This window comes from Vidua macroura, chromosome 17 (genome assembly GCF_024509145.1).
Source record: "Vidua macroura isolate BioBank_ID:100142 chromosome 17, ASM2450914v1, whole genome shotgun sequence".
Taxonomy (NCBI): domain Eukaryota; kingdom Metazoa; phylum Chordata; class Aves; order Passeriformes; family Viduidae; genus Vidua; species Vidua macroura.
This window is the reverse complement of record NC_071587.1, coordinates 951591-974586: the sequence shown is the minus strand read 5'-3', so window position 1 is coordinate 974586 and position 22996 is coordinate 951591. Positions and strand designations below refer to the sequence as shown.

The 22996-nt window shown below is 46.7% G+C and overlaps 1 protein-coding gene across 3 annotated transcripts; it reads right to left on the bottom strand.

Moving 5' to 3' along the window:
* Positions 1-78: 78 nt before the first annotated feature.
* PIGU (phosphatidylinositol glycan anchor biosynthesis class U) lies at positions 79-19182 on the bottom strand. Of its 3 annotated transcripts, none has more exons than XM_053993372.1 (13): positions 18991-19182; positions 17289-17353; positions 15928-15987; positions 14947-15009; positions 13565-13674; positions 11816-11916; positions 9756-9853; positions 7787-7941; positions 7125-7268; positions 6220-6344; positions 5853-5948; positions 4297-4439; positions 79-1577 (listed from the first exon to the last, which is right to left on the bottom strand). In XM_053993372.1, the coding sequence occupies exons 1-13, from the start codon at positions 19118-19120 to the stop codon at positions 1464-1466; spliced, it is 1404 nt and encodes a 467-aa protein (XP_053849347.1). In that variant the 5' UTR covers positions 19121-19182; the 3' UTR covers positions 79-1463. The 3 variants fall into 3 exon arrangements, with proteins under 3 accessions (XP_053849347.1, XP_053849349.1, XP_053849348.1); XM_053993374.1 differs by lacking the exon at positions 18991-19182 and adding an exon at positions 17516-18763; XM_053993373.1 differs by lacking the exon at positions 5853-5948 and having other exon boundaries at positions 18991-19180.
* Positions 19183-22996: the final 3814 nt, after the last annotated feature.

Here is a 22996-nt window from a genome sequence, read left to right as displayed (position 1 = left end):
TCTCGCACCCCCTGTGACTCTCAGTGCCTCCCATACCGCCCTCGCCCTCCAGCCCCCACAGGCAGAGCACACGAGGTGTCCAAAACTCGCACAGTTTATTTCGCTTCTTGCCGTGGCCCCGTCGGCCGGAGGCTCCCGCCGGGCCCGCCCCAGGCCGGGCCTGGCTGGGCGCGGCTCCACCCCCAAAGCGCTGACAGAAGTGCAGTAAGGCAAAAGTTTGAATTGTCCGGAAAGAAAGATCTCTTTACACACCTGCCTGGGCACATCCATCTATCAGCTGCTCGGTACCGGGTGCAGTTTGGTTTCCGTGTCACATTCCCAACCTTTGGGATGTCCCGTGGGAGCAGTGGTGATGCTGGAGGCTTCACCCCAGAGTGCCACATTCAGGGGGCAGCAGCAGCAGCAGCTCCAAGGTGAGCAGGTCTGAGTGCAGAGAGGAGTGGGGGGGACCAGGGGAGCTGATTGAAGGGAGCCCCTGTGCACAGCCTTGAGCCCAGCACTGACTGACACAGGGGTGACACAGACAAGTGCACATCCAGTAGTGATAAGCAGCTGTGGAACAACTCCATAACAGCAGTGGCTGAGACTCCTCCTGGATTTGGTCTGGGGCCTTATGGGGAGATTGTGACACCTCCTGGTCCCAGCTGCTGCCCCAAGTGATCACAGCAGCACAGTGTGAGACCAGCACTGCCAGGCTTTGTCACCCAACAGGAACTGGGAGCAGTGGGAGTCCATCTCCTCAGTAGTATTCCCTCTGAGACCTGCAATGCCTCTGTGCAGCTCCTGGCATGGCTGTGTTGCTCCAATAGGATAGAGCAGTTACCTGGTACCCACCTTGCTCCTGATCCCATCCCAGTTCTGGCTCCTCCTTGTGTTTGAGTGCTGAGGTTACCAGGTGTGGCAGCAGCTCCAGCTGTCATCCAAGGTCATCATTCTTGGTCACCCACCCCTTTCACAGCACCCACTGTGACTGAGCACACAGGATTCTTCCAGATCCCTCAACAGCAGAACCACCAAGAAATGGACTCTGCAGCCAGGGCAGGGGCACCAGGTACCCAGAGACTGCCTTGTGCCAAGCAGGAGCGTTACTGGTCAAAGCAGTGAAGGGGAAGATCCCCAGAGAAGCAAACATCTCCAAGAAGCAGTGGTGGAAAACAGTTCATGGTCTGAGCTCCAGCCCTGGGTTTAGCTCAGACATTCCTGCTCCTGCTGGACTGCCCAGAGCAACTGATGGCTGAGGTCAAAGTGAAAAGCACAGCTGTGGGGGAGGCACTGCAGCTCTGACAGTCTGTGCTGAGCCTGCAGCTCAGGGGGCTATTCCCAGAACTTCAGCCCTTTCTTTCAGTCGGTATCATTCCCAAAGTCAGACCTCATTCAGGGAACCTTCCCCACCCACCCCACGCACCCCAAACTTTGCATGTTCCTCGGAGTGGCCTGTGTCCCAGGAAATTATGGTCCAGTCCTTATTTCAAAACCAGCATGGCCTCTGTCCCGTCCTGCCTTGTCAGGTGGAGCCCGTGAGTGAGGTAGTACTCCCGACGGAGGAAGGCATAGAAATAATCCGAAATGAGCAGGATCTGTGGAGTGAGATGTTCAGACACATCAGTGGTGCTTCAGAACAAGGACACGTGACAAAAAGAGGGACACGTGACAGACCCTGTCGGGAGTTAAGCAGCTCCTGGGCTGTTCAGCACCTGCTGCTGGAGGAGTCACTGCGACCTTGGGAACACCTTATCCATCCCCTTGCCGTGTTAAGCCAAGGGAGATTCACAAACAGTAGCTCTATAAACTGGCCAAAATGTATGACAATAGCAGGTGAAGCTGTGCCACAGCTTCAGAGACAGCTGCACCCACAGACTCCTATCCAAGTGTTGTCCCACAGACAATCAAAGGGTCATTTTAGCTGGAAAAGACCTCTGAGATCACCAAGTCCAACCTTTGACTGATCCCCCACCGTGTCACCCAGCCCAGAGCACTAAGTGACACATCCAGACATCCCTTGGACACCTCCAGGGGTGGGACTCCACCACCTCCCTGGGCAGCCCCTTCCCATGCCTGACCATGTTTTCTGTGAAGAAATTCCTCCTAAAGTCCAACCTGAACCCCCCTGGCGCAGCTTGAGGCCGTTTCCTCTCATCCTGTCCCTGTTCCCTGGGAGCAGACTCTGATCCCCCCAGCTGCACCCTCCTGTCAAGAGTTGCAGAGTGAGAAGGTCCCCATTGAGCCTCCTTTTCTCCAGGCTGAACCCCCCCAGCTCCCTCAGCAGCTCCTGGGGCTCAGTTCCCTTCTCTGGACATGTTCCAGGTCTGTAATGTCCTTCCTGAACAGAGGTGCCCAAAACTGTCCCCAGGATTGGAGGTGCCTCACCAGTGCCCAGCACAGGGCACAGTCGCTGCCCTGGTCCTGCTGCCACACCATGGCTGGTACAGGCCAGGTGTCATTGGCCTCTTGCCCACCTGGGCACACCAGGCTCTTGTTCAGCTGCTGTTGAGCAGCACCCCCATGGCCTTTCCAGTTACTCTGCCCCAAGCCAGGACACCTTTGGCTGTACTGAGGCACACGGTGGGACTGTTCCCTCATCTGGGGGCCTCGAGATGGCAGCAATAGGTGATAGTGGATTCTCTAAAGCTGTCACCTGGGGAAGCTGCCACTGCTGGGGCAGACTGGGCTGTGGCAGGGACCTGCTGGCTCAGTAGTGCCATTTGTCACTTAGCCTCTTGCAGTGTGACCTTCCTGCAGGACTGCTGCCCTCCTCCATTTGGAAACAGAAGCAGGTAACTAGAGTGGAAAAGCTTTTCAGTGCCAGCCCGAGCTGGTAGTTATTGTCCTTGTGTCCTAGTCTGCAGATGCCACTTAAAGCATCCCTTTGGCACAATGTCACCTGAAGCACATGGCAGTGCTAAGGGCACAGAGGGAGGGACAGTCAGAGCCTGCCTGGGTTACTGTGCAATACAGCACAGAAAAACACAGCAGCTGCTGCAGAGGCTCAATGGCAGGACAGGAGGGGATGGAGGAGCAGGTGGAGAGTGGGGGAAAGAGAAACAGGGCTGCAGACTGCTGAGGTCAGGGAGAAAGTGAGAAGGAGAACCGACCCAGGGAGAGGGAAACAGCCATGATCTGCTTGCTTTGCTGAACTGCTGGCAGGCTCTGCCAGTGCAGGTGATTTTACCTTTAACTAAGCTTCTCTGCAAATATCTAAATGGGAAAAGAAAGAGCTGAGGTGGGTGGGGATGAGGACTAGGTCTTTCTCACAAGGAAATCAGACAAGAGGCTTGCTGTCTGCATTTACACAGAGCACAAGACCTTGCAGGATCTGCTATGACTTTCTCAGGTAGGAAATAAAACCTTCTTAGAATATCAACACCTGCTATTTCTAGTTAAAGTTTTACTATTCCTTTCATTCCATAGCAGGACCTGTAATGAACCACTCCCAGTTTCCTATCAGACCCTCTTAGCAGAATCTCTATTCTCCCTCTCAACCTGTGCAGTCTCTTTTGGTTTTAACAAATGAGTGTTTTCCCCATTAATCAAGGGTAAGAGTAGGTGATTTTCTGCCCCTGGCCAAAGTGTTCCCCTGGCTATAGGAGAAGTAGACAAGCATAAATGGCTGAGGCACATTCAAACTAAAGGCAACTTTAACATGAAATGAATGGTCTGCTCACCTACATGTCAAATTGCCCAAGGGCTCAGGTACATGACAAGCAGCAAGAAGGACTTACAAAAGGTTGTAGCACCTGTGGACACTGAGTCCCACCCTTCAAGGGTGCTAAGCTCTGCTTTCCCTAAGGCCAGTGGAAGTCATGTATCCAGAATGGTCTCAGGAAAGGCAGGGAGGGCATGTCCTAACATCCCTGGGACCCTACACATGCTGCCATGTCTCAGAAAAACTGGTGCCATGTCCTTGAGCATGGGCAGGTCTCATTTGTCTGTCTTCTGGCCCCACTGCTACTGCCCTGAGGTTTTTCCATTTCCCCTCTTAGCTTCCCTTCTCCATTCACTTGTGCTTGGTCCTGGCATACTGAGACGCTTTTCCTTGGCCATCAGCAACAGAGCACAGAACCTGCAGTCAGCCAGGTTGGATTGTTAAGTCACAGCTCACACCACAAGAACTCTTTCCCATTAGTGTGCCAAGGGTTGAGGAACAGGCAAAATCCAGGAGGAGAGCCAGGAAGCTGCTATGCAGGACCATACAGGATGCCGAGAGGAGCTCCATCCTGCAGGATTCACTGCTGCTGACAGGCCACCCCATCCAGCAGCTTGCCCACAGTGCAGCTTCATTTGCCTCACTCTACTGACCTGCCCTATGTTGAAAGTCAACGTGATGGCATAATAAAAATTGGAGTTGGCACTTCCTGCATAAATCCATAGATGCCACAGAACAGGGAACAGGAAGGAGCAGAAAATGAGCACACATGACAGGATGAAGATGTTCCGGAGGACTGTAAAAGAAAATCAGCTGTTAAAATGATGTATTACTGAGCAGTCATGGTCACACAACCAGCAATGGTATTTAGGGTGTGCAGGGGGTGAGAGACACTTGCCAAGACATACTTTCCTCCAATAACCTTCCACAGGTTGCTTTAGTAACTTCCTGGATAGTGGTTATAAGAAATCCACTATATTTCCCTTAAAAAAAAAACAAACTTCTGCCTTTGTTGCAGCGTGAAATCCCCATTTGTAGCTCTTTCCTTCTAGATCCTGCTTCCAAACACACTTTCTTGGATGTCTTTGGCTTTTTGGTATCTACACTACAGTAATCAGCAGCCTGCAAAGGGCCTTGCCAGCAGCACCCCAATCTGGAGAGCAAAGCACTTTAATTCCTTGCCTCATCAAGCTAATGACAAAGGAAAAAATGAATCTGTGGGTTATAGGAAAAGATACTTTCTTGGGAGGTGGCAAGGAAATGAAAGCACCATAAAAGGAAGAAACTCATACAGGCCAAATGCACTGACAGACACATGACATCAGGAGGTGCAAGAATCCAGCAGTCTGCCTGAGTATGTGTCAGGTGGACAAAAACCAAGCACAGCTTTGTCTAAAAGAGCTGGGAACTACCAGGCCAGGAGAGGTTTTGTTTTCTGTGAAGTGCTTATGCCTGTCCTTTGGTAGCAGTGCTGTAAATCCATCCTGACACTTGTGCTGCTGTGCTTGGCTGCAGCTCAGCCCATGCCCATCACTCTGCTGTTGAGGACAGATGATGTTTTGGGAGCATTGTCACATTCAAACCTCTTCCTACCTATTTTAAACTTCTTGTTCAGAAGGTCTGTTCACACACTGCAGGGTGGGAGCCTGTGACAGATGACTGTCCCTCTCCCTGCATGCTTGGAATGTGAAACTGAACTACATTGAGCAAGCACTTTCAGAAGTTCATCATCTGCTACAGCTGTGATGTGCTCAGGGCCAGACTGGGGATTCCTGCCCTGTTTGATCACACCTGCTTTGGCCTCAGCTCTCCTGAGTCTGAAACCCACAGTGGAGATGGTCTCCAGGTCTCCTGATTTATGTCTCCTACAAGAGGGAGGTGAGCTGTCCATGAACACGCTTGGCCTGGCTTAGAGAAGGCTGCAGTGAAAGGCCTGGACAACCTGGCAGGGTTGGTCAAAGCAGTTGGTTTAGAAGAAGAAAACACAGGACTTCCAAATCTCCCCATGGAAGCAGGTTCTATAGACTGAGCCTGAGAATCCACAGGAAGCTCTCTGTGATTTCAGGAGTTAAAGAGGGTCTTTTTGAAGCATTTAAGAAAGTCTGGACAATTGCTTGGAGTAATTCAGTTACTTTCACTCTAAGCAAACAAGCAGATACTAAACAAAGCACAACTGCAAGATTCAGCATTTTAAGGCTGGAGGACTCACCAAATGCTGGAGCACTGTTCAAATTACACAGCCTTAAATGGGAGTGAAGCATCTGGAGGATGCAGGACTGCAAAAGGTTCTCATAAAAAAGATAATCTTCAGAACAAGTTGGAGAGAGGGGGAAGATAAGGTACAAGTGAAAATTCCCTCCTTGACCAATTTCAACCCAAGTCCTAAAGACATGATAGGGACTGTATCACCAGAGGAAAAAACCTCCAAAATCCAGCCTCCTTCTAGACACTCCATGGAGACCATGAGAGACTATGAACTTGGGTTTGGGTTTGGTTTAGTGGTGACCATTTAATTTAATTATTTGGCAGGCCCTTTTCCATTCCACATAAATAATAATCAAGCACAAAGAACTTACATCTGTAAAGGTGGCTCCAGACTGGAAGGAAGGCCATGTACAGCGCAACGTCTCCCACGGTGGGATAGGACTTGAAGATAGAAATGATGGCAAGCTGGACAAACATGAAGAATACAGGGTGTTCCCTGGAAGGGAAAACAAACAAAGGCTAAGAGGATGCAGTAGGGCCTCTGGAAACTGCACATAAATATCAGCAAGAGCACAGATATGCTGCAGGACAGGCTCAAAGAGGCTCCTGCAGCCCTGTTCTCTCCAGACCAGGCTCTGAATGCTGGGTGGGGTGGACAGAGCTGCCCTGCAGAGCAGCAGGGTCAGTGGAGGCAGATCTGCCACAGCCCTCACCCAACAACCTCAGTGCACATTTACACCTGCACTGTGCTTTCCAACTCAGCCTCATTCACCAGAAGCATTTAGCACCTGCCCTCTGATGGTAATTTGGAGAAGCCCAAAGCCCACAGTTATCCCTCTGGTACACCTGATCTATCCAGTGCAAGCCAAAGGACAAGCTCACTGAGAATCCAGGTGTGTTAAAGGGTGTTTTTATCACAAAGAAGTCAATGAAGCCAGATAGAAAAGTCCCCAAGTTTCCACATTTTTTCTGACAATGAAGAGCTGGAAGTTCCAGCCAGTTCTTGCTTTCTGACTACAGTGCCTTATGCTGGCCCTTATACAGCCTCCGTTTCTGCTGCCTCTGTTGATGCTTGCAACACAGAGTTCCACTGCAGAGCCCAAGTCATTCTGTTTAAGAGGAACAGAGCTGAAACTATGGGAAATGAGGAGGATAGGCCGTGTTAAAAATATTTTTCAGGCTTGTAGGTCAAGACATCCAACTTCAGGCTTAGAAACTTCCACTGGATAACTTAAGAGCTAAAAAAAAAGTAGCAGAGAAACACATTCATACTTACTTCAACTTTATTGCCAAGGGAATGGTGTAGAAGAACACATTGATTTGAAACACACATACAAAGAAAAGACTGAAGTGTTCAAACATCTCTGCAAAGAAGTACCAGAAAAGGCCAATATTGGGTGTCAGGTCTGGAACAGAAAGGCTGAAATTTGAAAAGAAAGTAATGGTAAATTTTTTAATGGTTGTTCTTCCCTGCCCTGCTTCTGTTGCATTAATTAATTAATCATTGTGTGCTACTGGATGTAGGACCTAAATTGTAAATCCATGAAAGAGAAACCAAATGGATGAGAACATGGAGAGCAGGCTGAAATCCTGCTGAGGAATCCTTCCTGGTGTCACAGCAGGATTCAAACCATTCTCAAGCAGACATTTCTCCAGAGAGGAATATTTCACAGCCATGGTAGCTCAACTACCAAATCCAAATCACTCAGTGGAAAACAGCTCCTGTCTTTAATTTTTGCTATTATTTATTTAACAGAAGTTGGAGTTGGCTAATGGCTGCTTTCCTCCACATATTCTTTCTTTTATTGCATTGCCAGTAAATCACAGACCTCACACTTCCTGGGTCAAGCACACACCTATGTTTGATGGGCAAGAAACAATCTGGGTGGGCAGGGTGGGGCCAGACAGAAAACCATCAGTAAGAATCCTTATACTTACATAAACCCATAAACAGAGGGGATAAAATCCCAGGAGTTGAGCAGGAAGAAGGAGAGGCAGATGATCACCACCAGGCTGCACAGGTACAGGGATGCATACTGCATGGTGTAGAGCCAGAAACTTTTGCTTTTCAGTTTGATAGGTATGAACTGGCGCTGAAAGAGAAACAGAAGCACCTCATCGGGAGAGCCACAAGAAAGCGTGAGTGTTCAGAACATAATTTTAAATTGATGAAAGAAAGCATCAAACATTGGCACTACGGCATTTGAAGGAGCAGCTTTCAAGCTCAAATTGCTTGCTGTTCTTCACTCTGGCCAATTAAGTCACACACATTGCACATACTCCCAGAGCTGTGTTTGAAAATACAGTAGCAAGACATTTCTGCTTGCAGTGAGTCCCTCGTGTGAGCACACACACAGGTGTAAGATTTACACCCCTCCTCACAGCTGCACTGGTACCTCAGACGTTTGCAATACTGCACTGGTGCCTGCCTTCTCTTGCACGACTCCGCTACAGGGGGTGACCGAAAGCCCTGCCCCAGAACTCCCACCCTGTGGCACCACCACTTGGCCTGGCACTCCTGCTCTGCTGAAATCAGGGCAAGAGCACATCCACTGAGCTCCTAAGCACAAATGAGCCCCTCTGAAAGCTGGCTTCCTCAAAGTCCTGCCACTGCCACGTGTCCTTGTCACAAGTCAATGTAACATGACAGGGATATCTCACTCCATCAGGTCCCCTGACTGCCTGTGTACAGAGAAATACACACAGGGGCCAACACCTTTGGGAATCGCTCAGCATTCTGCAGCTCCAGGTCAGTGACATGGCTTTTCTATTTGGCCCTGGGGTTTGCAGTGACAGGAGATGTGCAGAGAACCTGCCCTGACTGCTGTGGGTTCTGTGTAAAGCTCACTGGGTTTTCTCAGTTGGAGTGGGTTTAATGTCACTTGTTGGGACTATGTAAGCAACATTACCAAACATTTTGGCAGGCAGATTGAAAAGAGCAGAAGAAAAGTGATTTAATTCTGTACAAAGAAAGCAGGAAAGTTAATTTACAAATTTACATAAAAGGACACACACTGGCATGACTGCCTTTAAAAGTTGCATATTAGGCAATCACATATCAAAGCACTTACTGTTTGTGAATTCAAAGTACAGTGCTTGCATTTCACTCCCAATTTACTTTGGCTAAAGTTAAAGGAGAACAAACGAGACCAAAATATTAAAGATATAAATTCTCCTGAAAATCATCTAACTGAAAAAGCAACACTGACTCTGCAGTTCTTCTCCTGTAAAGACTAGTAATTAAAAAATTCCTGAAAAAAAAGTAAGACATTCATGTCAGAACAAGAAAATTAATTAGAACTGACTCCCATTCCATCTGGAAGCTCAGAGATTTGAGAACAGGCTAGTTAAGTAAAGTTAAGCTATAAACATCACCACCAGAAGCAACGAAAAAAGACTGGTGAAATGCACAGCAGCAGCATTCAGAATTATAAGAATTTCAAATACTAAATATTATCAGAAAGTGGTCTGTGAAGTGAGCTGAGCCTCTGCTGGCATCACAGCCTCACCTTGCTGCCAAAGCAGGATAAAATTAGCAAGGGCAGCCCTGGTGGGATTCAGGGTCTTGTTAATGGAGAGGGAGAAAGGACAACCAGCCTCTTTCCAGAATGTGCCTTTTGCCATTAAACCCCAAACCAGCATTTTTGAACTTCTCCGGGTCTGAGCACCTCATTGCTGCTCACACAACACAAAGAACAGCACTTATTTTGGCAAGCTAAACACCTCCCAGTTCTGCAGACTTCCTGCTCCCTTCTCTCCAAACACAGGCATTCCCATTCAGGGTTCAAACTTGCCATGGCTTGAGGAGAGTCACTTTTTCTGAAACTCTGCACTTGTCTGACCCCCCAGGACTGTCCCTGCACAGCTACAAGAGGACAACAGGTACCAAGAGTTAGAAATCACCTACCTGTAGAAGGTAAAGCAGTGCTGGAGCAAACAGTGTGAGAGGGTAGAGTGACTGGTATGTTGCTAAGGCCAGGAACACAGCACTGAGGAAGGCACTACCTGCAAAGAAAAAAAAAAAAGTTCAAGGAACTTTCAGTATAAACAGCCATACAGACAGAAGTCCAAATGGGAAGAAACTCATAACTCTCTGCAAGGGATTCACAAATATCAGGACACCACTTAAAGGAGTTTTCAGCAGAATGCGTCCTGCAGGGTGTCCTCTTGTTAATGATATTTTGAATGGAGAATGACTCATTCCATAAGAACAAACCACTGAATGGTTTCTATCTCCTGGCGTTCACACACAGAAAGAGATTCATATAATTCAGTCTATATAAAGTCCATGCTGGCTGCTGTTAATGCATGGGAATGGATGACTTAAGTCATAACTGTATGTAAGAACTGCCATACTGGGCTTGCTGGATAACCTCATCACCAGAATGTGCTGCAGCCTCAGCAAAGCTGTGCGCAAGAGAGCAAGCAAAGTCTGCACTGAAGGAGTGGAGTAGCATTACTCTGCTTTACTGATACCAAAACTGAGACATAGAAAGGATTGGTGCAGTTTTTGCAAGTGACTTTTTAAGTATAAATGTCTTTATTGAGGCAGCTTTATTGGAGGTGTCTCAGTGTTGAGCACTCACATTTCTCAACTACCAATAACAGAAATAATGTCCAAAAGATCTCAGGTTAAACAAGAAAAATACAAGCACCCAGTGCAGTAGCCTGGTTATAGCTCCAGACTCAATGGAAGTCCTCTGTAAAAAGAGAGCTCAGACAGCAAGAGCTCTGACCCAGTGCACTGAACCAGCTGTGACTCTGCTGACAGCAAACACTCAGCTCCTCTCTGCTTCCTCCTTTGAAAGGAAAAATATAGGGTTACCTGGTGATGAGCCTCTCCTCTCTTCAACTACACTCTCCTGACAGAAACCTCCCTATCCTGTATTTTATGCATTGTTCAGTTCTGCACAGATCTAAAGCAGTGATTCCCAGATATCACAGTCATAACTGATATCCTCTTTGCCCACTCAAACCCCAGACTGCCACACTCCCAGTCAGGGACAAACCACAAGACAGCCACTACAGTTTTGTCTATGACCAAATATTTGGTCTCAGGGTATCAGTGAACAGTTAAAAATCAGTTTAACTAAATAGACCCCACTGGTTTGCTATTGCAAATGCTTTTAAATTAAAACACCTCCTGACTTAATTAGCCAATAATTATGGGGAAACTTTAGATAAAAACTATAAAAACTATCTATATCAGGGTTTTTGGTTTTTTTTTTTTTTTTTCAGTGCCTGGGTCTGGGCCCTGCTGGAGACAAAGGATCAGACTGACCTTTCCTCTGATCCAGCAGAGAACTCCTTAAAAATTAGGTGACTATTACAAATCACACAGGCGAAAAGATTTTAGCACTGGGGAGTCAAAAGAAACAGAAAGCTGGCATTATGCAGAAAATTAATGAAACAGTGATTCTGACATCATCTACTCCACTGGGCTGGTTTGGGTCTTTGGTTGCTGCTTCTGCTTCCCCAAAGCTTAATTAGCTCATTTCAACCCATGTTCCCATGTTTACAACTGTGAGTGAAAGCCAAATAATACTTGCAGGCAAATGCTTACTTTTGAATAAAAGTTCAAGGATAAGCTTTGAAAATAAATTGTGTATGACATTTAAGTGCATATTCACATACAAAAGAAGAGCAACAGAGCTCTTCTGTTCTGCAGCACACAGACATGCTTCTTCCTCAACAGAAAACTATTTGAAGCCAACTAGGAAAAGGAGTCAGTTTTTAGCGTAAACTCTGGGGTACGCTGAGGTAAAAGTATGTCTTCACTTGACTATAAAGTCTTTTAATGTCACAAATTCATGTAAAACTTTCACCTTGTTTCAGTCCCGTTTGTGCAGTGTTTCACTGAGATCTTTGTAGCAATCCTATCTGTAAACCCCCCCTGGATTTATTTTTTGCTACATTTCTAATCTTTCTAAAAAGTCATAAAAAACCCTTTTTTCTTCACTCTGTTACCTTTTATTGTAGCTAAAATGAAGAATGCAATAACAGAGTTGTTGATGGCGCAGGTGGACTTTGCCACACAAGACATCACAGTGTAGGGGTTTAACAGGTAGCTGAAAAAGAGCAAAGCTCACGTTACATTCAAAGGAGCATCTAATTAAAGAGATGTTCAAAGAAAAAAAATATTCACTTTGCCTTTTCTTTCTGTTTATTTACATTTGATGGGATCCTCTCATCAGCAAATTAATTCAGCTGAACAGGTTCTTCAATCTGAAGCAAAAAGCTGACCTCTGGATTGCAGACTTGGACACAGGGGCCACAGGGAGCCCACTACAGAAATGAGACATTGGGAAGATGTCCAAAATGCAAGTTTTGGTCTAGAAAATGACTACCAAAAATGTTTCTTGCTTTGCAGAAGGATTATACATTTATTCAGTCTGATCTAGGATTATTTGGTCCAAAGGAAAGTTTTTCTGCTACTCACACCTACTACTTCTGAAGAAAAATAAGAAGAAAACATGATGGAAAGAAATCTGAGACATAAGCAGAGTTTCCCACAACCCAACCAGTCTCCTGCTGTGGCAGAGCAAGCCTTTACATTCACCATGGCACTATCTGAGCACACAACCAGCCAGCTATGCAAGACTGGCACATTTTAACTGGAATTACAGAAAAACTGTTAATGACTTTACGTTACAGAATTCAGCCACACTTTAGTTAGCAAGCATGCCAGCTCCTTTTGGAAATAAGAATTACAATAATCTCATTTAAGTAGGTTCAAAGCAAAGGAAAAGGTTTGGAGGACTACCAATACAATAAGTATGATGATATACTGATCAGCCTTGCCAATAACTAAATTACTCATCAGAGTCAGTAGACAGGGCTGATGATTTCCTAATTCTCTCTTTATATTTTCTTATGTCTCTAAGTCCTAGTCTATCTTTTTCAGTGTTTCCAGAAGGCAGCATACAGCAGGACAGGTACAATTTAATGCCAACTTCGCTGTGGCAATGCAAAACAGTCTGCAATTTACCCACTTTACTCTTCTGGCCATGGGGACTGTGCCATTTTAAAAATTCATATGAAAATAAGAAAAAAATTGCAATTTATCTAATGGAGAACTCTCTCTGATACAGAATAATTTGGATAATTTCTTTGTGTCAAAGTATCAATTTAAAAAAATCTGTAACAGGAGGCACCTTGCTTGTGTATTAGTTTAATTGAAGCCTTCTGAAATAAAAAAAATTGCTTAGTATACAGAAGAACACCAAGACATGAAATTAATAAAATGACAACATGAAAACATCTTTTAATTGTTATAAGCATTTTGGGATATTCAAGTTGTGATATTCAGCACACATTGAGATATTTTGTCCAGCCACTGAAAAATTCTCCTAACTTTTCTGAAAAGATACCATTTGGAAGGCATAGGATCAATTTTCATAACATAATCATAAAGGCAACATAAATGGGAACGCGATCTATGCTGACTGAACATTCTTGCTACCCAGATAATGACCTTATGCTGCTGAGCCCATCTCAAAAGGCCTGAGTGAATTTACTTGTTGGCAATAAGCACATGTAAATGCATCTGATTTTCACTTTCAAACTGAGCATTTAGGACCAATAGGAAATTCAGAATTTCTGTGGGAAATAAACCCAACTTTTGACAGCTTTTGAAGGCCCAAATGAGACAAATAAACCCCAAAGGGAGCTGAGGAACCAAAGCAGCCCACTGCAGCCTACAGAAGCAATACTTACAATAGTGCTACCTTGAGGGGGATGTAGTGCATCTCCATGGGTGTCTGGATGAGTTCAGCCACGTCTGGTGCATATTTATCCAGTTCTATTAGGAGCTTCTGCTTTTTGAACTGAACAAGTGAAAATGATCAAAGACTGTCAGAAGAGCAAAACCATTATTCTGTACTACTTGTGTAATTCTATTTCATATTACTCAGCCAGTTACCTGGGGTTTCTATTACTGTGGAGCATATTCAAGCCCTTTGTGTGAGTTAGAACATATGTTACGTGAGGAGTTCTAGAGAACAAAAAAATCCCTGTCTTTTCCCAAATACTTAAAAACTGAAGTGAGAGTCAGGAGGAAGCAGATAATTTCTACTTGTTTAAACTTCCTTAATTACCTGTGTCTATGTCTTGACACAGCTACCAGTGAATTCACCACACTAGAGTCCAATACTCAATCTTCCTAACATCTCTCTGGATCTCTAATGAAAAGCTAACTTCATAAATGCACTGTTCAACAAACAAGCCCCTGAAAACCCAAACCCCATACGTATGCAGTCTTTGCTGTTTTAAAGATGGATTTCTATGACAAATCTCTCTTCAATCTCTTTTGTTTGGAGACTCTCTATGGAGACAAAAGAGAAATCTGAAACATGAACTGACTGAATTATGTTATGATGAGACAAAGGGACAGAGATGCTAGCAGTAAATGCTCAACAACCAAAGTAACTCACATGTGGAATTCTCACATGCCTGCAGTTCTATCCTGGTTTATTTCCTTAACCTTAAAGTCAGAGGACAGGGAACAATCTCATAGCTGGGTGGGAGACCACAGAGGTGCTGTAGAAAATGCAGTCCCCTGCTGATGTTGATATCTAATCCCACCCCTCTGAAACTGCAAAGAGCACAGCACTGTTTACACAAAATGTTCTTTGAGAGCTGGGAGGAATCAATCACCTCCAAACACACATCTTTGTAATTTGAAGGGAACAAGTAGTATTTGATGCCAGATTTTCACCATGCTCACAAGAATGATCTATGTTACCTCAGAACTGCTGGAAGGTTTCACTCCTTCCTTTACACATTTCTAGTGTGTGTATTACCTCATGCTCGTGTGCAAAGAAACCCTCTGTAAGGTATAACACCCAAGCTGGAGAAGATTGTACACTGCTGTGATCACCACTCAGTGTGTAGCTACAGACATTGTAATAGTGCCACAACAAAATTTAAAATGCCTCAGTTGTCTACCACATTCAGTCCTGTTTGTTTATCATTAAATTATGACCAGATTTACTGCAATTAGAACTTGACACCACATCCTCTGGCACATTTTTACTTTGGCCCAAGATAATTATATTTGCTGGGAGAAGAGGACCAGCAACACTGGGAAGTCAGCTTACCACAACTTTGTTGAAGTCCTGGATTGCCAAGTAAAGGGCAACAGCAGTTAGCACATCAGTTATCTAAAAAAGCAAGGGAGAGACTGATTGTAAGCAAAATAAACAAATGGAGAAAAATATATTGGTCAGCATTTAACAGGAGCTCTGATCTGACTCAGCTCAGCTCACAAAAACACAAGCTTTAAAAATCCTGAAAGGCTGATTTGTACAGTGCTCTTACACACCACTTCACCTTGAAGACATGAGCTGTATCAAAAATATTTATATTCACAAAACAAGAGAATGGGGAATTAAGAGGAAAGAAATTGTCCATGGAGAGCAGCACATGAGACTAATAGAGAGAATCACTGGTGTAGTGAGAGCACAGCAACACTAGGGCAGTGCCCAGCTGGTTGAACCCACCTGGCCACCAAGGTAGCATAAGAGTGCCTTGAGCTGCCCCAGACTGCCCAGGCAGCAGCACAGGGCACATGGCACTGGCTTTGCACAAGCCCTGCTTGGCAGGGACCTGGGCACAGAGGCTCCACTGGGTGCTGTGTGCTGCCAGCAACAGGACTGCTATCCTTCTGAATTGTGCAGAAGAACTCTGAGAACAATTTACATGAGACATTTGGGGGATGAACTCATTTGTGCTCCTTGCATGTCTGGGCTTTGGCAGACAGAAACAGCAGCGTAGGCATTAGGCTGGGGGGACACGGTATTTTGTCACCTGTAAGAGATAATGTTTGAAATTTGAAATAAAATGACGCCTTCCTAGCCCTGTGTGGGGATACTTATCTAAGAGAACTCACAAAAAAGAAGGAATATGTACAAGAAGGGAAAAGCCTGAAAGTGGGTTTGTGCAGGCAAAGCTGCCTTTCTAATTAACTGATCTCAGCAGGAATTTGAGCTACAGGGAGGCTGAAGGACTGAAAAAAGAAAGTCACACTCAGCGTTTCCCTGAATGGGACCTTTCAGGAGAAGCTTTCCATGAACACTTACCATGAACACCAGTTCAGCATATTCAATTAGGAAGTGAAAGAGATAGATTATCAGTGGGGTCTGAAAGAGAGCAAAAGGGAAATCCATATCGAATACTGACCAGATAAAATACTGGTGATTTGATGAGACAAAGTACCAGAGTTGAGCAGTTCTACAAGACACTGCCAAAGGTAATTTTCTTTGGCCTATACTCCAACACTGGTATTTCAGAGCAAAGGGATTAATCAAAGCACACTTACTGGTCTTTTTCCTTGCAAAGTCCTCAATGCACTTTATAAAAGACACCATCAACTCTGAAAATTGTATTCTACTCCAACTTTTCAATTCTACTACAACAGTGGTAGACTTACAATAGAAAACATACAAAGACCAGCTTTAGAAAGTAATTTTTATAGAAAATCTATTTTTCAGGTTGTCTGCAGGTACTTTGGAAAGATTTCATATAGAACTGGTTCCCTTGCTGTTTAGATGTGTCTTTTATAAAGCAAAAAGAAGAAAGCATGTTAAAAACATAAAGCTGTAGGATTACAATCCTATCATCCTCTTACTCCTAGAGTTTTTCCCTTTTAAGGTAAGACGAAAAGCATGTTTCTGGATTATTCCCATCACACAAAAGCTTAGTCTGGAAGGACTATATTTACATGCTGCAAACTCAGCCTTCACTGTGAGAAAATAAATTTCTTTTAAAAAACCATTTAAAATAATGTGATGGTCTAAATAAGCACAGGGAAATATTTCACAGTCTGGGAGAAATTATGTCTACAGAAATAGAATGCATTGAAAAGAATCCAGTTTTCAGAGGATACCAAGTCCTTGCCTCACCCCGGGTGACACTTTGTATGAGTGTACCTTCATGTCAGTAAGGGCATTCGAGGGCACAAAACCCCACAGGTGCTTAAGTGGTTTTGTAAGCACGAGGTGTTTTCAAGATGAGGAATAAATAAACTGCATGCTTGTGCTAGTATTAGAATTTCTGCAAATGCAGAGACTCCAGGTGCTGATACCCTGTAAATCCTATCAGACTCACAGTGACACTGTCCCTACTCCAGCTTGTGCTGAGAGGAAAGCTGGATGTGAACAGAGTGACTTATTACAGAGTCCCCCTGTCTCAGAGTTTCTTTATGCAGTAGCAAATATGACACTGCCTGCCCCTGCACAGGGAATTCACTGGGATTATCTGAATTTCCTCGTGCTGGAGGAACCACTGTGTATCCACTGCTCAGACAAACCACACAATTTCAGGTTCTCTGCAGTCTTTGGGACAAAACAGGCCCCTAGCCTTCTCCAGGCCCTGAGCAGCCACACTAAGACCCCTGCCACTGGAATATCACATTTAAAACCCATCATGCAAACCAACCAACCTCATGAAAAATAGCTCCAGAGTATGGCGAGACTCCTAAATCCAGCAGAGCTAATCCTTCGACCACTGAAACAGACAAAATACCTGCATTAGAACCCTGTAATGTGGGAAGTGAGAGATCCGTGAGGGTAAAACTGCAGTTTTCAAAATACTGACACTCTAAGAATCTCACACAGCATGGGTGACACCATACCTCCCAGAGCCAACAGCCAGCCAGAACAGACTCACCCCAGCTCCGCTGCACACATTCCTGCATGGGCACTCATCTCCTATTTATTTATTTCAGCTAAAAATGTCCTAGATGAAGTCTTTTGCACTTAAGTCTGTATAAATCACATGCACGGTATCTTCTCCTTTTGAGTCTTCATCCTTTTGATATGGCATCTATGCTGGAGAAATACTTAATTCCAAGAGGACAGCCACAACATAGTATAGAACTTGAACTGGTTTGCCTCATCAGATGTAGAGAGGCCTCAAACACAAGGGAAATCACAAGGGAAGAACAGAAATGAACACATATTGCCAGGCAAAGCTGAAAGCTTTATCTCTTGTTGAAACTTCCTGCCACTTTATAGCCTTAATTCAGCTCCTTTGTGCTCATGGAGTTACAGCTTGCCCGGCAATGCACGTGGTGTGCTTTCCCATGGAAGCTCCACCCTCCCAAGCACAGAGGTTCCCTGGGACTGAGCAGTATGCAGTGAAGGAAGCTAAGGGAAATGGCCCGTTTGTTCAGAGGGAAACAGGCAGGACACTGTAGGAAAACACAAGAGGTGCTCAGTTCAGTGTTACAGAAATATTTCTATTAGAAATAGATTCTGGCTGCCACCAACTTCCTGTACGGTGACAACCCAGACTTTTCAAGATGATCCCACCTTTTCCCTTTGCTATCCAGATACCTACCTTGATGCTCTAAGGTGGTATTTAGAAAGATTCAATAGCACAGCAAGCATGAAGTGCTATATACTGTGGAGCAGAGGCCTCAGGTCACCAAATACACTTGTACTTTTGACCTTTATTATTTCTGGCCACTCTTTTCCACCCCAAAACTGCAAATAATTTTACCTGCATAATAACTGGATACCAAAGGGACGTCTTTAAAATAAACGAAGGTTCCTAAGCCTCAGATGACACACAGATGAACGTCACTGAAAAGCCCCGAATACCCAGGACCTCACTCAGCCTTCAGAAGAGAATTTGAATCGCCAATAACGTGTGGGGACACCAACTGACCAAGGGAAGCGAACCGGGGCCCGTGCAGTGGCATTCTCACCGCGACACGGTGCCTGCGCAGGGACAGCGGAGCGGGCCCGGCCGAGACCGAGGGAGCCCCACGCTCTGTGCTAGGCGGGTCACGCCCGTTTGTGTTACATGTGTGACACCACCAGTGTCCCCGGCCAGCTGTGAACCGCGACGCCCTGGCTCCAGCCCCGGCCTCTGCCTCCAGCCCCGCGGCCCTCCCGCCCCCGGAGCCGCCGAGCACCGGCTCCCATGGGCTTCTCCCGGGCACAGCTGCTCAGGGCCCTTTCGTGCAGCTCTGGTTCGGGCCCGGGACAGCACGGCCCTGCCCTGCCCGGGGCGCATCCGGGCGCCCTCCCCGCGGGGCCGCTTCTAGCCCGCCGCCCGGCTCGGGGGATCCCGCCGCCCTGGCTCCTCCGCGCCGCCCCCGCGGGGCTCGGCCCCGGCCCGCGCTCGCCGGGCCTCACCTCGCTTCCAGGCGTTTAGCGGGGACGCCACCTCGACCCGCTCGGCGATGAAGACGGCGAGGCTGGAGCGGTAGAGCGCGGCGCGCACCGTCACGGCCGCCAGCACCACCAGCACCAAGGGGGCCGCCATCCCGGCGCGCGGTCCGCCGCTGCCGCCGGCTGTAGTTCCCGGGCGGCGCCGGGGAACACGCCGCCAATGAACCGGCCCGCCCCGGCAGACTACACACCCCAGCGGCCCTCACACGACCGCCTCCCAGCACGACTCGCAACTACGGCGGCCGCGGGGGGACTAAATTAGCAGGAGCGCGCTTGGAGTGGTCAGGCGGGGGTCCCGCTCCCGTCCCCCGAGCTGTCCCGTTCGGGTCGCCATTGGCCACGACGGCCACACGGGACAGCCCCTCCTCCGCCAGAGAACACGGATGTGTCTGTTCTCGAGGGGCATCGGCCTGGCCACAGTCTATCCCTCCCGCCTGTGGATCCCAGGTGCCTCTGGATGGGAGATCTGCCCAGCGGGGGCAGGGCCTGGCGGGCTGGGCCCGGCCCGGACGAGGAGTATCGGTGGCTTCTGAGCTGTCTGGAAATCCTCTCAGACAATTCTTTATTTTTCAGGTATTTCACAGACCCCCATGGTATGTGCCCGCCTGTTTGCTGTGGCTGTGATGAGAGTCACGGCTATTGTGAGGGCGCTGAGCGCGTTTGGTTTCAGAAGGCTCTTGGCTCACTCAGGTTCTCAGTCCATGTGGTTTCAACAGCTCCAGAGCTTAAGAGTTCTGGGGAGACTTTCAGTCACCTACCTTCCCACAAGGACTTCCCCGTTCTCCAACAACTGTTCCTCCATTCCCATCCCTGGGTACGCGTGCAGCCCGTTCACACAATCTCACACAAAAATAGTCTTTACAACACTTCATCTGAATGGAGGCAAGTGGAAGGAAGACGTGATCTCCTAAAAATGAGCGATAGTGAAAAACGCATTTCATGTGGTATGTGAAGACAGTAATTTTTCATGTAATTAAAACTAGGATTTGCTGAGTGTGCTGGGGTTGCCACTGAAAAGAGCTGGATAATATCCGAGTCAACCTTTATGTTGGATTTATGCAGCCTCTGAGCTGTAGAGTTGCACCCACCTGCAGAAATGGAGAAAGGCTGAATTCTGGGCTGTGGTCCCTAAAGGCCCAGGTGACCCAGCATGTACTGCCCCCAGGACTGGAGAGACTGGTGCAGTTAGGTGGTCAGTCATAAACTTTCTGGCTGCTTGGAACACGAATCCCTTCATGCTACAAAACCACCTTCAGGTGGTCCCTGGGCTGTTTCCCACTGTGCTCAGTGCCTCACTGGGATTCAGCTGCTGCCTTCACAGGGCTTCTCTTGTCCACTGCCACGAGACAACAGAGCTGGTCCTGAGGCCATAAGTCTCAGTGCTCAGCCTGTTGTGTGGCAGCTCCTCTGCTCTCAGGCTCTCTGGCACAAAGGTGTGGGTTGTGCTGGTAAAGCTGCTCTGAGAGTGTGGCTCTGGCTGGCCCTGGGATTTGATGGCCCCAGGACTGACCGAGCCTGGCACATCCTCTGATAAATCAGGGTGAATTCATTCAAGTTAATTTATTTGTGCAAGCATCTGTAAATAGGAAGCCAGAAATGCTTATTCTCCTTTGCAGCTGTTCACAACGGTCTCTTGAGTTTTCTGAAGAGAAATGCTCTTTTTTGTGTGCTGGTTCTCTCCAAATGACAGTTCTGGTCCAAAGTACTTGACAGCTGTTGCCTGTGACTGCTGCTTTGCTGAGTGACTGGCACACAGTAATGTGGTTAAAGCTGCACTGCTCCAGGATGCTGATTTTGCCAGTCTGAGCTGTGCCATGTGCTGCCCAGCAGTGTCTGATGCAGCCCTGGGAAGATTCAGATAAGCCCCAAGGGCAGCAGGAATCAGATGTGGAATCATGCCACTACAGTTGTTCTGTGTTTAATTAGTGTGCAAAGCCAACAAAAAGGAAAGGTCAGAGAATAATTCATGATAAATGCAGTAATTCTTTCTGGAGCATGAGTTTGCTCCAGCATTTCTCCAGGAGGAGATCCCAGGGCTAGCAATGAAGGGAAATTCCTAAACTTTTGACATATTCAGCCTTCTCAAAGCATCAAAACCCTCAAAGCCCTCTCAATTCCTAAACAATTGACATATTCAGCCCTCTCAAAGCATCAAATACATCAGGCAAATATGAGAGGGTTGAGTACCACTTGCTATCTGATGGCCACTAATTTGGGGGGGTTAGAGCTGCCTTAAGGAGTTGCAGTAAACACACACAGGCTGTGGTGCTGCCTTTTGTCTGGCGGTAACTTCTGAAGCCACTCTCAGCTAAATGAGACAGAGGAGCAGACCTTTCAAACTCTTGGGGTTCCTACAGGCTTTATGGAAATCTTGGGAAGTTTCAGGAGACCCAGGCTGGGGTGGGTTTTGCATAGGCAATAGTTTGGGACCTGGCAGTGTTGCTGCGCTGCTCCAAGTCAGCCGGCACGGCCAGCTGCTGTGCCAGCAGTGAAGGGGCAGACAGGGATAATATAGAAGAGAGGAGAGCACTCAGGGCTGTCAGAGACTCATACTGAGCTGAATGGAGACTTCCAGCAAGGAGCTGAAAGGACACAAACCAGAAAACTCTGACAAACCTCTAGTTTGCTTGGTTAGTGCAGCAATTTGGTTTTTTTTTTCCAGAGGCATAAACCTGATCTTTTGAGTCCTGGTGTTTACCCCAAACTGATGGTAGTTTTTGCAGCACTGGGGCATTTACTGGCTATCCTTTCTTCCTGAAATTCCTTGTCTCTGCAAGTGATTTGGTAGGAACGTGCACAGATGGCTGGGTGTGCTGAGACCTGGGAGCAGTTTGAGGAGCTGAATTTGGGGATCTCCTGCCATGGTGCCACCAGCTGTGTGACAGTGGGGCTGTGGAACGGTTGTTGGTCCACACAGAGAGCGGCAGATGCAGCTCTCAGGAGGACCTTCACCCTGCCTGCCCTACAGCCCCCAGGTGTTGTTGCCTTACAAGAAGAAGTAGATCTGGTGGAGCCAAACACACAATAGAGAGGCGCTGCTGCTGGAAGATCTGCGCTCCTTGATCGCGCTGCCCACGTGAGGCACCCACGCAGAGCACACAGGGGATGGAGGAATTCAACCTGAGGATGTTGCATCACAGAACTTGCATAAAACACTCTGTTTAACACTGAGCCAATTCAGGGATGATTCATCTTTGTTCCTGCAAACAGATGCTGGTTTAGGCACTTCTTGTGTGCCCTGCTGGAATTATGCAATGCAATAGTGACATTTTTTTGGGGTAAACAAGCCACTCCTTTTCCTGACTCACTGTACAAATTAGGTGTTCTGATTCCTGAGGCACCCTCCAGCCCTCCCTGGCAACGATTCCAGCCCAATGCAGTTTTTTTTTTGCATTTGGGAGTCCCCAGCTTTGTTGTTATTCTGAGCTTTCATCAGGGCCCTGTGCAATGACTTACATATCTCAGGGATGCTTCCTGTTCCTGTGGGATGTATCCCACCCTATCCCATGTCCCAGAGGGGTAATTTTCAGCCACCATTTATTTTGGCCAAGCTGTCGTGTTTTATTTTCATAGTCAACCAGTTCAGTGTTATACTTTGTTTCCTTCTGCCTTTCCCACCACAGACCTTGCACAGCAGTAGTTGCATTGTAGTCATTAATGGTCCTCAGTGGGTTTGGTGTTCCTGAGAAAGTCACATTTACATACTCTTATCTCATTGTACTGGGGTCCTTTACTGATAAACATTTGAGTTGCTTTTGTCTCTTTTCAAGTTGTCTTCTGTTGGAGTTTATTGACTGGAACATCTGACAGCTTTTGGGTTTGTCAGTGAAAAAATACCCATAAATTCATATGCCTTTAATTTTTGTGGGCTACATGACTTCTCATTACTTCTCTTTTTCGGGGTTCATGGGTAAAAACTGCTGTTAAATTGAAGGGTATTGCTATTTTAAGAAATTGCTGGGAGTAAGGT